Genomic DNA, 16,844 nt, shown 5'->3' with positions numbered 1-16,844 from the left:
TATATTTAGATGTTAACATGCGCATATGATTAAATTGAAGACATTTACATAATTATAGTTATATTTCAGTAAAGAAAGATAAATATATATAATACATTTATATGTTATTTATATATCTTCAATATTAGATTTATGTTTACATTTCTCTTTTGATATATATATATATATATATATATATATATATATATATATATATATATATATAGCTAGATATCGATAAATTTAGTGTTTCTATATTGACAGATAAATATGCAAATAAATAAAGTATAAATATGTATATCTACCAAATGGATATAAATATGACATATAAATATAAATATAAAAATAATTACATAAATTATACATATATTTGTATATATTTTTTATTTAAATATAAAAATAATTACAGAAATTATACATATATCGGTATATTTTTATTTATACTTATATATTTCTATTTAAATGTATATATTTATACCTATAATGTATGGGGAAATTGAAATATGTAAACCGGTGAAATATGTAAATTAGTATGAACCAAGATTTTCATAGGATTTTTTGCAAATCTTTCGCAGATGCATTCGGCGTGGTCCATTTGCTTGGAATCGATTATTGGATCATCCTAATAGGATCATGAAATGTGATTTTGTATGCTTGAATATTTATGAAAATTTTGAGCCATTGATTTTCAAATATATCATTCTAATTGGATGATCTAAGAATATGTTTCTATAAAACCAAACATCTAGAACACATCCATATGGTAAAATTTTAGAAAAAAAATAAAAAAACCAATGAAAATGTCAGTGCATACCAGTTTACATATTTTGTTGGTTTACATATTTCAGTTACCCATATTGTATGTACTTATATTATATATATATAGTTTATATATCATATGTGTATTTTATATTTTTATATATTCATAGTGATATATATATATATATATATATATATGTATATATTTGTATTTGAATGAATATCTGGATATTTATATATAAATACACACACACACACATATATATATATATATATATATTACATTTATATAGGAATTCATATATATAAATTTTATACAAATATATATGAATATTTATAGATATTTAATATATATTCAATATTCAATTTATTAAGATTTTTCATTTTTTATAAATTTAGTACTGTTATAGTGATAAATAAATACCTAAATAAATAAAGTATAAGCATGTATATTTGCATTTTTAAATGTTAATAAAATATATAAACATCCAATATATATATATATATATATATATATATATATATATATATAGATAGATAGAGAGAGAGAGAGAGAGAGAGAGAGAGAGAGAGAGAGAGAGAGAGAGAGAGAGAGAGAGAGAACTGAACATATTAGGCCCCATTTCTCATTCTGCCCCAAAGGTTTTAAGTGTTTTATGATAGGTCTGAAGTGTTAGATGTGTATCAACTCTTGGATCATGTTTTTCCGATGAAAAAACAAGTTTTTCTGAGCCAGGAAAAACTGGTACCTACATAGCCATTGATTTTGGATCATCGGACAACCTGTATAAATTCAGATTCTGGTGATCCAAAGGCCGGTTCCCACTAAACAAAACCTATAGATCACATCTACACTGTTAGATGTGAGAAAAATACTTAAAACTACAATTTTGGAAGAGGCCTAACGAGACCTAACAAAAAAAAGGGCCTAAGGAACCTATTACTCACACACACACACACACACACACACAGAGATCCACGGTTTGTTGTGAGCCGTGGTTTCAAACAGTGGCCAAAGGCTTTGGCCACGGCCAGTGTTGTGGCTGAAAGTTTTTAGGCTTGTTTTGGTCTTTAGGCATGGTTTTAGCCGCGGCTAAATACCAGTTTTGGTGTAGGCCAGAGATAAACTTGGTTCAGTGGGTTAATTTATACACATTGAAGTCTCTTCTTTCAAGAGGTCATTGACCCACTTGCTTCTTTATGGGAAGGGCTAAGTCGTGGAATTAAAATTAATGCGGCAAACTAAAAGTATTGCTACAACATGACAACCAAATAACACGCTCCAACTGTAAAGCTCACAAGTTTTTCACAAAGAAATAGTAGCCTTTTCCTGCACCGAACTCAATCCAAAATTTAACAAAAAACTGACAGGACCAAAAAGAAAAAAATGGACAAACAATAAAGCTCATATCATGAAATAGAAACGAAAGACAGCCTTTAAAAAACATCATCAACCTGTTGGGTGAAAAAACAAACCCCGTTTACTTCGGGTTTTGACAACCCTAAAATTTAATAACATGCATGCTCTTGCCAAAATACTATCATATTTTAGTGATCCACATATCAATTTTTGAAGCAAAAAACTCTGTAGACTAAAATGCCTCTGTTTCCCATATCGATTTCCCAATGGGTTTCCCTTTTCCTTTTCCCATCCTGGCAAACCTTGCACTAGAGACGACCCTAGCTGGATTTTAAGCCAAAGTCTTGCTGTGGAGCTTGCTTGTGGCGGTACCGACTGAATAAACCCATTTTTTTTTTCACATTCATGTTATGGGAGTGGATTTGTTTGTGTGCCAAACCAAAAGAAACAAAAAAAGACAAACATGCAAATGGAACAAAAGCAATGGAATTTTCATCAAACTTTACATCAAACAGAAGATACAGAATTTATATATTGAATATGCCTTCTCAACATACAAGAATTAAATATTGAATTTAACAACTTTGGTAAGAAACTGTAGAATGACTATCGAGAATTGGCTTCTGCCGGCTTGTCCTTCATGTTGAGGGATGCAAGGTCTATCTCACCAACACCTACAGGAGGACCAATGCTACAGCGGGCAGTGTTGTGCGTTGCAATGCTGTCTTTTATCTTCTGGAACTGCAGGGAGAAGATCGTGACACACTTGTCAGATCCAAGGTAGAGTTTTTATGAAAGAAGCAAAATAATACAGCTGAAACACAAAGTTTATATTTAATGTTCATGCTGATAGAAGAGAGGGATCTTTCAAATGTTTATATATGAGAAGCTGGAATAATATCTGCACAGCCTGCACTAGATTCATGATTGCTTCTTGCTGAACTTTTTGACCACATGATGTATTGTTTTGGTTCTTCAAATGCATACGTGAACATAAAACTGAAAGCCAACTTTCATTCATTAAGCTAACCAAGCACTTTATGCGCAGACGACTTCATGTTCAGAATCTTAAGATGACTAGCACATCCTCATACAATCACAGTGTTAGTGTTCTTTTTGTTTTTTTTTAAATTATGTAAGCTCGGGGATAACCTTGGGATTCGAACCCGAGAACCCTTGGTCATGATAGTGACATCTAAACATCCAGCTATCTCATTTGATCCTGGTGTTGGCGAAATATTGGCAGGCTGAGTATTTAAAAAAAGTTCTCACAAGAGAACAGTAGAGTCAGGCTATTTGACTGCTTGGGGAGCATATTTTAGGATCTACACATCTTAAGACATTACAAATAAGTTATTCTTCAGTGGTTTCTACAGAAAAAACCTTCTAAAATTACAGAAAAAAGAAGGGTTATCACATGCCTAGATAATCAGACGTATCTGTTAAATTTTTTAAGCAATGTAAGGTGTAATTGAGTTGGGGAATAATATTCTGCAACAATTGGCTTATGTACAACACATTTAGTTTCAAATTTTAATTAATTCAAATAGTTTCTTTCACATCACTCGCCAGTTATTTGTTTCTAACCTACCACAGCTGCCCCCAGTTACATAAAAAATTGCAACCAGTGTATAAATGATGCCATATGAGACTGTTTTCCAATTAGTCAACAATTTCACAAGGTTCTTTTCTCAAGCTGGAAACCATTAATAATGCACTCCTCAAAAATTGCTGTTCAATGACCAAAACTAGGTGGACAGTTATTTTCTGCAGATACGTTCACCAATTGTTCTCTCTTGGTTCAAGTACATCATCGGCTTTTATTTATTGTCACATTCTCCCTTCACCCATCTGCCATGAATAATGAATAAAGAAGTATAATATCACCATGTTTCATCTAATAGGAAGTATGTTTAGTGCTCAATTTCCATAAATCCTTACCGGAGTAATGGAATCAAAGTTTAAGAAAGCGAATTTTAGACCACTGACCTTTGCGAGTGAACAAGAAAAAGATTCCAATTGCCCGTCAGCACCCCGATAGAAATGAAAATATGGAAGTACTTTAACATTCAACCTTTTACACATAGGTTTGTTCTCATCAAAGTTCACTTTCAAGAACACAATATCAGAATGTTCTTCGGCAGTCTTGCATAGCTGCAATAGCCATAGTCAATCAGTAACAGAAGGAAATCTCAAACAATCCCAGAAACTTACTGTATGAAAGAGGCTACAGAAAAAACAATACACAAGGAGATATCTAAGTAGATCAACAGTTTCATTGTATCAGAACAAAAGAAATTGTACTGGTTCATCGATTATTTAAAAGTTTACCAAACATGCACACTACTTAAACATAACACCAAAAAGAAAATAGTGAATGAAATGTTGGATGCAGTTCAGAGAGAATACAACATAATCATCAATGTATCTGATGCAAGCACAGCACTGGAAATCATTGTTAGTATGCTACTTTTAGATCAAAGTTCCTTAAAACACTTATGCACCAGAGCAAACTCATAAAGAGAAAGATTGTGCACTGAAAATCATTGACATTCTATGCTACTTTTAGATCAAGCTTCCTTAAAAACCCCATGCACCAGGGAGAACTCATAAGAAAAAAGTCAAGCTGTTTATTGAGAATGTGCAATTTTAAGCATATGACATTGAGGGATAACATTCGGTGGCTTCTTGAGAGCCACGAAATGCAGCTGAGCTTTCGATTTCTCCTCAGCCTAGGAGATGATAACAACCATGTTCAAGGTTAAGCTCAAAATGCAGTTGAGCACATACAGAATGCTGATTCCATCACAGATTCAGTAACCTCTGTTGCATTTCAGTCAATCAGTACACAGAGAAAGCAATGTGCAATTATAACATGGAAAGTTTAGCTGTGATGACTACATTTTCCACTTGAGCTTTACTACTATTGCAGCAACTTAGTGCAAACAGCTTGGATGTATCAATATCAAAAAATTTCAGAGTCTCAATGGACGTATAGATCAAAAAATTTCAGACCTTGATCGATCTGTCTGCCAGTTACAGGGACATCGGTGTAGGTTTCATCTCCTTTAGCCTGAATGCATCGTAAAAGAAACCCGGCAAGATATTCACACTTGCCCCAACGGTCGAGCAAGGCACGCTCGACAGTTATGTCTCATATAACGCATGAGATAATTAGAGTCCTTGAGCTTAAGAGGAGTTTGGTGTTGTAACACCGCACTAACCTGCTCAATCAGATAAATTTTTTTTTGGCACATTGGACCTTTACCTACGTACAAAGCTCTTTTAAAAACTTTGCATATGTAGGGACTTGTTGTATGGCATCTAGCAAGGGGAGGTTAATTTGAACGTGCTTGAAAATCTCAAGCATCTCCTGCATCTTCACCCCTTGCTTGTCGAATGACTTCGATTTTTCTAGAGCTTCAGAAAAGGGGGCCTTAGGTATCAAAAAATTTCAGAGTTTCAATGAATGTATAACATATCATAGTGGTATCTTTTCTTATTAACAAAATTTCCTTTCTTTGCACTCAAAGAAAAGAACCAAAAATCAAGGAAGTCAGGCATTACATAATTTCTCAAATCAGTGGCAAACATGGTACGGGATTTGATGCTGGATTTGGCAAAACCAAATACGAGATAGCTTCATATTTTGCAGAAAAATCTAGCAGCAACATTTTCTTTTGTTAGAGCAGGCTGTTAGATCAGGTTGAAGTGTGTTATTTTGCAGCGGTTTACTTGCACAACAGTCCATTGATGATGCTGCAAACTTTTGAAGTTGCACACACTAACATCTGTCAGTGTAAGCTGCTTTCAGCTGCTGTCACTGGAACTATGACATATCTAACACTCTTGGGAACAAGACTTCCAATTGAGTATTTGAGTTTGACATTATGGAAAGCTTAAAGCTACAAGAGAATAACCGTGATTGGCAGAGTTTCGATGAATGTATAACATATCATAGTGGTATCTTTATTTATTAACAAAATTTCCTTCTTTTGCCCTCAAATAAAAGAACCAAAAATCAAGGCGGTCAGGCACTACATAATTTGATGCTGGATTTGGCAAAACCAAATATGAGATAGCTTCTTATCTGGAAGAAAAATCTAGCAGCAAATTTTCTTTTGTTAGAGCAGACAGTTAGATCAGGTTGAAGTGTGTTATTGGCAGCGGTTTACTCGCAAAACTGTCCGTTGCTGATGCTGCAAACTTTTGAAGTTGCACACACTAACATCTGTCAGTGTAAGCTGCTTTCAGATGCACTCATTGGAACTATGATATATCTAACAATCTTGGGAATGAGACTTTCAATTGAGCATTTGAGTTTGACATTATGGAAGGCTTGAAGCTACAAAATAATCACCGTGATTGGCTTTGCTTCCTGTCAAAACATAACATAAACTAGTAATCTTTTTGGTTTCACACTGAAGATGGTGACGAGTAACCCATCAAAAGAAAGGAAGATGTGGTTCCACCATGAAGCTATTGACTCATTTTGGATCAAGGTAAGTTGACTGGTAGATTTGATACTGTGAGAGGGTATGGTATTATAATGTTTTCATCTGACTTTTGGAAATTTATGGCTTGAGACTCCAGCATACTGCATCTTTATGTAAGTTTGGAACTTATGAACAAGACTGCCAATGTGTAGACATCAGGAAGGGTTCAACTTATTTAGGTTATAAAGCAGGGACATGGTTGTCTTTTTTTTCTCCTTCTTTCTCTTGTTGTGAACCCTTCCTTTTTGCTTCTCTCATTCTTTTGTTCCTTCTTTTCCTTTTCTTTTTTACCTTCTTAATTTTTTTTTCTTCTCCTTTTCTTATTTCTCCACCTTCTCGTTTTCTTCTTTTGCTTTGTAAGAAAAATAATAGAAAACGTATTCTTTCCTACCATTCTTTATATTTATTCAAAATTTTAAGGTTCTAAGATGTTCTCGATACTTTTTACCTTTTGAAAATATCTTCGAGAAAAGCTCTTGCTGAGAAATTACCTTGAACGATATATGTGCTATGTTTACGTGTATGTCCGTGTTTTTCACATACAAACACACACATACATAGCTTTTATATATGTTTTCTAGATATATTATACAATATTACATATATATGTTTTATATTCAATGTTATGCAATTTTACGAATTTTGCACTATGTTACACTGAAATATACATCTATGCTTCATTCATAGTTACAAATACAATCATATGTTTCTTACTAAATTTAACTATTTATTGTAATATTTATGTTTTTCTTTATGTTTCGTGTTTTGGTCTTGACTAGACCGACTAGAGCTACTGAGGCCTCGACTAGTCCTTTTAGGGGTCTTCTGACTAGGACTTTTGACAACTATGGTTCTGCCAATCTACAGAGGGTTGTCTAAAACATGTCTTAGTGGGCAAACCATATTTAACGATGGGAATCGCCCAAATGCTCATCCACCTAAAAGTGTCTTCACAACCATTTGCCAGAAACATCATTTGGTTTCCATCACAGGAATTGATTCTCCAGCTATCCTTTTGCATTGCCTTATTAAGAATAGTAATAATGATAATAAGAATAGTAATAATGGCAAAGGAATTCACTCGATCACCTTGACCGATTCATGTGTGAGGGCTTAGAATGTACTCAGGTTCTAAATCACCCAACATTAGAAGCATTGATGCATTGCCGAATAACCATAGTATGTTAAGAGTGTCTTTTTACAGAATGCATCTAAATACTTGATCGGTGGTTTGCAATTGTTGAAGACCAGCACAAGGAGAAGGAGAAAGTTCCAAGTTAGAAGATATGAGTCTACAAGAACATCATTATATCATAGTGAAAGTTCAACAAGAGCACATTGATTAGACCAATATCATCAGAAAAAAAATAAGAGAAAAATGTCGTACAACTACTTGGAATAGATTTTATAGAATTTTGTCTTCAATTTTGACAAACTAATTTTAATTGTTTGGATATATAAATCCTTTGATCCATATGATCTGCAATCCAGAAGATATTTCATTTAAGCATATTAAATTTCAACTTTCTCCTTTCTGAGGTATCAAAATGTGAAGATAACAATCTAATACATAGACTGTTTAATATGTAGGCTAGAAGTAACCTCACACAGATACCCCATTTTGACTCCCATTCTGTATCCCCTTATGCAGTAGTCATACTGGAATCTTCATAAAAATGAGTGTATCTCCGTATCCACAACCATATCCATGTAACATAAGCTAGAACAGTTGGACACCCAAACAGGGTCATTCAAAGCACAACCTATTCGAGTCCTAGTAGAAAAGTCCACTGTGATCAGATACGCCTTATTAGAGAATGTAGGGACTAGTCTTCATGCTCTGTTCAAGTAGTCAATTAATTAGTTGCAGTTTGATGGGAGGAACCTCATGACACATAACAATATCTTCGATATCGACCCCTTCTAGTTATACTGACCAATCCCTATCTGATTCTCCTATCCTTCTTGCCCATGGCATTATTCAGCCACCTGATGCATCATTTTCAAAATGCAGACTTCACACAGTTCAAGTATGTCTTGAAACTCATTCATCTGACAGTTGTTTGCAGATGCAGTCATCAGCCTCCATCCAGTCAATGAATTTCCACTGCAGCTCCTCCTCTCTGGTCACCTTGCCACCTCTTCATTGTTCTTTTCTTTTGTCTATGTCCAACGTTTAACAGGCACCAATTCATCTCCTCACAGCATGAAATGAGGTCCAATCCTTACTGAGTTATTGTAACATTTTTAGCAATATCATTAGCGCAAGTGGGTGATAGAGATCCACAAAATAATTTTGAGTTCCATTACCCACATCCAAGACAACAAGAAGATCCATGACAAACTATGATGGACTTGTGGCTGGAAAGCTTCTTCTTGGAATGAGTAGACAACAAACGGGAAAAAATTATCATTTCACATAATATATGAAGTCTTTCCTCTCAATGGTGCTGTGTATTGCAATTATGCCTTGACAGCTGCACCTGTACACAAAATATTCAAAACGGATACCATGCACTTCCACCTAATAGTAGGGAATTACAGCATCAACAGTGCAATGCACTTGTATCAGTAAGGGTGATTTATAAGGTGATTTGATTTATGATTCACTTGTATACATTGGGTATCAATTATCCAGATAATGATTAACGATGCGAATGTCACATGACATTGATGGTAGCTAAAAGAAACAATAAGGAACTTGACTGCTAGCTTGGAAACCTATAAAAGAGCGACAAGAGAAAAATATTGCAATAAATTAAACAAATGTAGCAAGCATTGAGTTCAAAAAGAAAATCTATGATTAAAAAAAAAGATCTAACCTTTGTGGAAGTCAGGATGGAGAAAAGAAAAGAAGAAAGGGTTAAATAAAACCACAACATACTAAAATACATAATCTTGGAGAGAGTAATTAAGACTGTAACACTTGTCTCAAGTTGTTTCTAAAATATAAAAGCAGTCCACCAAAAGAACATATTCCGGATGGATTATGATCACCCATCAAGAAACCTAGGATAATAATGTTGATGCGTTTAAGTAATAACTTAATCCATCTACTTTAAAGAAGAAAAGAAAGGTAAACACACCTAGAAATTTGATGTAAAAGAAAACAGATCAAACAGAAAACAAATTCATATAAAGAATTTCATCTGGAGGACACATGAAGGCAATAACTGATGACAAAGAATATAGAAAGAGATCCAAAGTAAAACAAGAAAAACAAAAGTTGAGAGCAGAAGAAAACATGTAATCTCAATACCCCTCCATCCTATCATACTAACCCAATGTAAGAAAAATATCCCTTAAATAATAAATTTGGATTATAGGCAGCTCTAGAATTACCCGCTCATATATTTTTTCAAGAGTCAAATTGAAGAAGCTATATCTCGGTTGTAAACAAATCCTTGACAATAAAAAGAGTAAAAGCATAATGTGCCACTCCAATCAATGACCAAATAGACCCAAGGGATTCCTCAATAATTAGAATATACCCATCTTAGTAGGACCATAGACATCAGACTTAACAATCTCAATATCAGACATAAATAAACTTGAATTTCTTGATCCATGGAATCCTCAACATCGATCTGGTGAAAAAGCCTGCATTTTTGTTGTCACAATTATATCATTTATATGTGGTCAAAACTTAATGGGAAGCCCCTTTTAGGATTTCCTTTACTTAAACTATTTCAATATAGTGGAGATGACTTGTAGCCCAGATTAGAAATACAGTAGCAACAGTATGGAATTTTAAAATAAGATAACTGGTTCACAATTTAACTCCGCCTGTGTAGTTATACACTGCCGGTCCCAAGCCCGGATAAAGGAGGAGGGTTGCGGTAGGCCTGTGACAGCCAGCATAAAAACTTTGTCATATCCTATGAAAATGAACCAATATGAGAATTTCGTTGGGGCGTTCCCTACTGAGCGACGCGCTGTACTCTCTAGGCCTGGAGGCAGTGATAAATGTGCAAGGGTTGCTAGGTCGTCGCCCAGAAGCGACGCGTCACACCGGCGCCCGGGTGTGGTGTCAAATAGGCAAGGGTTCCCTCACTTTGTTGGACGGGTGGGGGTAAAGAAGTTACTCCAAGACCATAAAATTAGGTTAGCCACTTGGAACATAGGGTCTTTAACTGGTAAGTTGGTAGAGTTAGTAGATGTTATGTGTAGGAGAAAGATTGATATTTTATGTCTTCAAGAGACCAAATGGGTAGGTGAGAAAGCTAAAGTGATAGAACCTTGGGGATATAAGATTTGGTATACAGGAATAAATAGGAATAGGAATGGAGTAGGGATTGTTATGAGTCGTCAGTTTATAGATAATGTAGTTGAGGTCCGTAGGAAGGGTGATAGAATTTTACTTATTAAATTAGTATTAGGTACGGATATTATTAATATTATTAGTGTTTATGCACCTCAAGTAGGTTTAGATGATTCCATTAAGCATCAATTTTGGGAAGATTTAGATGGAGTAGTACAAGAGACATCTTATGGAGAAAAGCTTTTCATCGGCGGTGACCTTAATGGACATGTAGGCATTAGTAGGGATGGATTTGAGAATATCCATGGAGGCTATGGTATAGGAGAAAGAAATGAAAGTGGAGAAAGGATTTTAGATTTTTGTTTGTCCTATGATATGATCTTAGCAAACACTTGGTTTAGGAAGAGGGAGTCTCACCTAGTAACATTTAAAAGTGGGGTTAATACGAGTCAGATAGATTTTTTCCTACTTAGAAAGAGAGATAGGGGTTGTTGCATCGATTGTAAGGTTATACCAGGAGAAAGTGTAGCTACACAACATAGAGTCTTAATTTTAGATCTTAGAATTAGACAATGCCGCAAAAGGGATAGACATAGGATAGATCCTAGAATTAAGTGGTGGGCACTGAAAGGAGCTAAACAATGAATGTTTGTAGAGCAGGTAGTTAAGGAAGTTGATTGGTGTCTCGAGGAGGATTCAGAATCAATGTGGAATAAGATAGCGGGTGGTATGAGAAAAGTAGCTAAGGAGGTATTGGGTGAGTCTAAAGGCGGTGCACCACTAGGTAAGGATACATCATGGTGGAACGAGGATGTCAAATTAGCTATTAAGGTTAAAAGAGAGTGTTATAGAAATCTAAGTAAGAGTCGTGATAATGAGAATTTGAAGAAGTATATGATAGCAAAGAAGGAAGCTAAAAAAGTTGTTCGAAACGCGAGGGCTAAGGTATATAAGGAGGTTTATGACAAGTTGGATACCAAAGAAGGCGAGAAGGATATTTATAGGCTTGCAAAGATGAGAGATAGGAAATCGAAGGATTTGGGTATGGTTAGATGTATCAAAGATGAAACGCAAAGGGTTTTAGTCAAAGATGAGGAGATTAAGGAGAGATGGAAAGATTATTTTGATAAGCTATTTAATGATAGTCATGCTCAAGATCTTGGAGACTTCTCCATTCCTTTTCATGAGATAAATCGTGACTTCATGCGCAAGATTCAAAAGAAAGAAATTGCAGAGGCTTTGAAGAAAATGAAATCAAGAAGGGCAGTTGGCCCAGATGGTATACCTATCGAGGCTTGGAAATGCTTGGGAGAGAAAGGTTTAGAATGGTTGACAAATCTTTTTAACTTGATTTGGCGAACAAATAAGATGCCTAATGAGTGGAGGAAGAGTACTTTGGTGCCTTTATATAAGAATAAGGGTGATATACAAGATTGCACAAACTATCGTGGTATAAAACTCATGAGTCATACTATGAAACTTTGGGAGAGGGTGATTGAGTCTAGGTTGAGGAAGGTTGTCATGGTATCGGAGAATCAATTTGGTTTTATGCCTGGAAGATCAACTATGGAAGCTATACATCTTCTTAGACAACTTATTGAAAGATATAGAGAGAGGAACAAAGATTTGCATATGGTTTTTATTGATTTAGAGAAGGCATACGATAGAGTACCTAGGGACGTTCTCTGGTGGACAATGATGAAGAAAGGTGTTTCTCTCAAGTACATTAGTATAATTAAAGATATGTATGAAGGAGTAGTAACCAATGTCCGCACTTGTGGAGGGGTGACAACCAATTTTCCGATAACGGTTGGGTTATATCAAGGATCTGCTTTAAGCCCTTTCCTATTTGCGATAGTGATGGATGAGCTTACGAGATCAATTCAAGAAAATGTACCGTGGTGTATGTTGTTTGCTGATGATATTGTTTTGATTGATGAGTCTAGAGCTGGGGTTAATGCTAAGTTAGAATTATGGAGACAGACATTGGAAGCTAGAGGTTTTAAGTTGAGTAAGAGTAAGACTGAATATATGGAATGTCGGTTTAGTAAGCAACGAAGTAGTGATGGGAGTGTAGTGAAGCTTGGTGAGCAAGATATACCGGTGAATGATTATTTCAAATATTTGGGATCCATCATTCAAAAGTATGGAGAAATTGATGGAGATGTAAATCATAGGATAAAGGTTGGGTGGATGAAATGGAAAAGTGCTACTGGAGTGCTGTGCGATCGTAGAATGCCATTGCGGTTGAAGGGAAAGTTTTATAGGACGACTATTAGACCCGCTTTACTATATGGTACGGAATGTTGGGCTGCCAAGAGACATCATATTCAAAAAATGAGTGTAGCTGAGATGCGGATGCTTAGATGGATGTGTGGAAATACAATAAAAGATAAGATTCGGAACGAAGAGATACGTAAGAAGGTAGGTGTTGCACCCATTGAAAATAAGATGCGAGAGAATCGTTTACGGTGGTTTGGACATATTCGGCGAAGGCCTAATGATGCTCCAGTTAGAAGGTTGGAGAAATGGGAAAATATATTAGTTAAAAGAGGTCGGGGTAGGCCTAGGAAGACTTGGATGGAGATGATAGGAAAGGATATGAATGCTTTGAACCTCACCGAGGACATGGCGTTGGATAGAAATGATTGGAGGAAAAGGATTCATGTGGAAGACCCAAAATGAATTTCTTTTTTGGTTCATATCGCTGACCCCAATTGTTTTGGGATGAAGGCGTAGTTGTTGTTTGTATAACTGGTTCACAATTTAATGTGATTATGCAAGTTTCCTTATTGCCATGTAATACGTGCATATAAGGGAAACAGTGGCAAGAAGCAGGAAAAATGAAGAAAAAAGGAACGCCTAGTAAGATATCTTCACAAAAGAGTACTTTGCACAAGGTACAACATCAATAGAAATCAATAAAGGATCAAGAGAACCAGGTGCAGCACATACAAAAGTCTATAAACAGAATACATGCTAAATGGTAATAACAAAATATGGCTGAGTTATTGATGACAAGACCATGCTAGCGAGTAAAGGGTGTGGTAGATGCAAATAATTCAGGCAGATATTAAATCTAAAATTCTAGGTTTAATCAATTTTCATGGACATAAATAATATAAAAAAATAAACATAACCCTAAAGAGAATCTTGCGACTAGGATTAAAAAATTAACCAAAGCAATATTTTTAATTAAAATAAGAACAACAAAAGTATCATGCATAGACAATATGATTGAAGCCTTAGAATACGTGTGATCCTAGATTGTAATCACTTTTAGAACAATATCAGAAACAGTGACTATAAAATATAAAAGCTATGGATGATTACGATAGACACTTTCTGTTACATGCCATGACCATCGGAATGACCCTCCTTTTTGAGATAGGCAGTCTAGTTGAAGGCATTTATATGGTGCATAGAAGAACACTTGCAATATAGCTTCTTAATTGTTCATACCCATATGATTTTATCTGCAATTTTGATCTATATTTAGAACCTTTCTCATTGTTTTCATTAGTAAAATGAAGATGTAATTCATGATGACTTGGACTGTTACAAACAAACAAACGGAGAAATTTCATACCAAGTTTATCTTTGGATTGAATCTGTAGAATTACTCTTGGTTGGATCAACTACAACATGGTTATCACAGCCTTCTTGAGAAGAATAAAACAGCTTATCTTTGTAGCCCTTTCATCTCACGTCAAAATTGAAACACTAATTATAACAGAAAGGGCTGAAAACAAGACAAGAATGAATCACCTTGGGATAAAGTGCTCTGCAAGAGCCACACCAAGTACCATAAAACTCAACAATTACTAGTCTATCACCAGCATCACGTAATGCATCAAGAAATTGTTGGGTAGAGTGAATATCAATCATATTTGGACCAGCATTCTTCTCCCACCACTTTTGCGCTTCACTCTCCGTGATAGAAGCATGTGCCTGAAAACAACAATTTCTTAGAAGCCATACAAAATGACCCCTGTCACAGGCAGCGAAGACACAGAATAGCAATGGGATATGCTCAAGATAACAGTAAGTTACAACAGAGAAACCATAGCACTATCATTAACGACATAATTACACGGCAAAGACCCCAAAATGACTAGATCTCTAATCGAAATAAACTTGTTGATAGAAAAATGTCACTTCAAATAATCCAAAGTTTTCTCCCAGCACCAATAAATTCATTACCCAATTGAAGACTTAAATTAGAAATACAACTTCCCACAGTTCGCACAAGTTCCGTGTTAGTTGCAATCAACAAATTCGATCTGAATCCGAAAATCTCCACAATTGAGTAAAATTTTCTCCTCAACAGCGTCTATCCAAAACAAACTTCCAATATCTCAAAACTAAACGCAAAACGTCAACAAATAATGCCTCCCCAGATATCGGGAAAACTAAGAAAACACCATAACCTCTCGATATCCGAGAATAAGCGCTAGCTACCCAACAAATCACGCAAACTTCATGAAAATCTACAGAAAGAAACCACTCAAACTTCTCAAATTTGTAAAATTCAGCAAAATCTCAAGCAACACAACTCCGAAATAGTCACAATTCAAAGGACCCAGAAAAAAATTGCCAGAAAAACAATTCACCTTGACAAAAGGAGACCTTTTACTCCTTAAATAAATCGAAAACTCGGTCACCCACAAAAACCTATGATTTGATTCTTGGTGTTCCAAACTCAAACTTCTGTTTAATCTAGAGGGCAAGGAGAGCCTGGTGGAGCTCGCAGATGGGAAAGGCAACACAAGGGGAGGAGGAAGAGAAAAGCCTCGGCGAACAACAACCGCCATAGATTGGACACGGATAAGAGGAAAGAGAGAGATTGGTTCTGTTGTCAGCCCAATTTATCGTCCATCAAGATTGAAGGGGAACCCTCCTCTCACAATCCACGCAGCAAAAGAGAGGGAGAGAGAGAGGGTCGGCAGCGTCAGACTCTCTTGCTTTGCTTTTTCTTGTGTTTGTGGATATCGTGAGGCTCCGGTAGAATGGTAGATCCCGTCATATTGTGTATAACCGATTCGTTGGTTATATTTCAATCCCCACCGGAGATGTGCGGTTGGGAGTGAATATAACCGATGATCAGTTATACACTGCATGACCTGATCTTCCCTCAACTCCAAACCGTTTTACCAATGACCAAGCGCAGAAGTAGCTGAAGTTTAGTGGATGGTTCATGGTCCGAGCACTTGACATGAGTCCGGACTATTACCTCTCAAAAAAAAAAGACGAGTCCGGACTAGGTGGGCTAGAATTGGACTTGGTTGGCTATAGACCCACATAATGTTGACACGTGGCCACATATTCGACAATGAATAAAATGGATGCATCACAAAGTTGGAGTATACAATTGCAAAGTGTTATAGAGGGGGCATTGGTGCACCAAAGTAATTTACTTTAATTTTTCTTAAAAATTACTTAAAGGTTTTGTCGGGTTTAATGTCTTTTTTTAGTACTCAAAATATTTAGTCAAACTGCCTCGTAATTATATTATGGTTAAGAATATTATATTACCAAAGATAGAAAGAGAAAGAAAAGAGAAAAAAAATTCTACCAAAGTTACCAGTGTGAAAAAAATATTTAGTTTTTTGATTATTTATTTAACAAAGACTTTGAACTTCTATTTGTTATGCCAAATTCCAATGCCCAGTAAAGTAAGCACGAAAGCCCTTTTACAACTTCTATTTTGTTAAAAAAAAAATATTCATAATCAAGATCCTGAGGTTATTATTCTAATATGAAGATGGCATGTCGTGAGTTAACGGAAGAGGATTTTGGGCCAGCCATAAAGGAAGAAAGTTCTCTCTCTCTCTCTCTCTCTCTCTCTATATATATATATATATATATATATATATATATATATATATATATATATATAAAGAAGGGAGAAACATTTCATTGGAAAATGTTGCAATTACAAAGAAAATCTGGTCGAAGTGAGGTATACATAAAGATAAGTGACATTTGA

At 35.4% G+C, this 16,844-nt stretch overlaps 1 protein-coding gene across 1 annotated transcript; it reads right to left on the bottom strand.

Moving 5' to 3' along the window:
• Nucleotides 1-2,568: 2,568 nt before the first annotated feature.
• On the bottom strand, nt 2,569-15,882 carry LOC149820347 (thioredoxin-like 2, chloroplastic). Its single transcript, XM_089983726.1, has 4 exons — nt 15,469-15,882; nt 14,624-14,806; nt 4,088-4,252; nt 2,569-2,839 (listed from the first exon to the last, which is right to left on the bottom strand). Exons 1-4 carry the CDS (start codon nt 15,667-15,669, stop codon nt 2,705-2,707), a joined length of 684 nt encoding a protein of 227 aa, XP_089839852.1. The 5' UTR covers nt 15,670-15,882; the 3' UTR covers nt 2,569-2,704.
• Nucleotides 15,883-16,844: the final 962 nt, after the last annotated feature.

Source organism: Nuphar pumila, chromosome 12 (assembly GCF_984573655.1).
Source record: "Nuphar pumila chromosome 12, dmNupPumi1.hap1.1, whole genome shotgun sequence".
Lineage (NCBI taxonomy): Eukaryota > Viridiplantae > Streptophyta > Magnoliopsida > Nymphaeales > Nymphaeaceae > Nuphar > Nuphar pumila.
The sequence above is the reverse complement of the archived record's forward strand: the minus strand, read 5'-3'. Positions and strand labels throughout refer to the sequence as shown.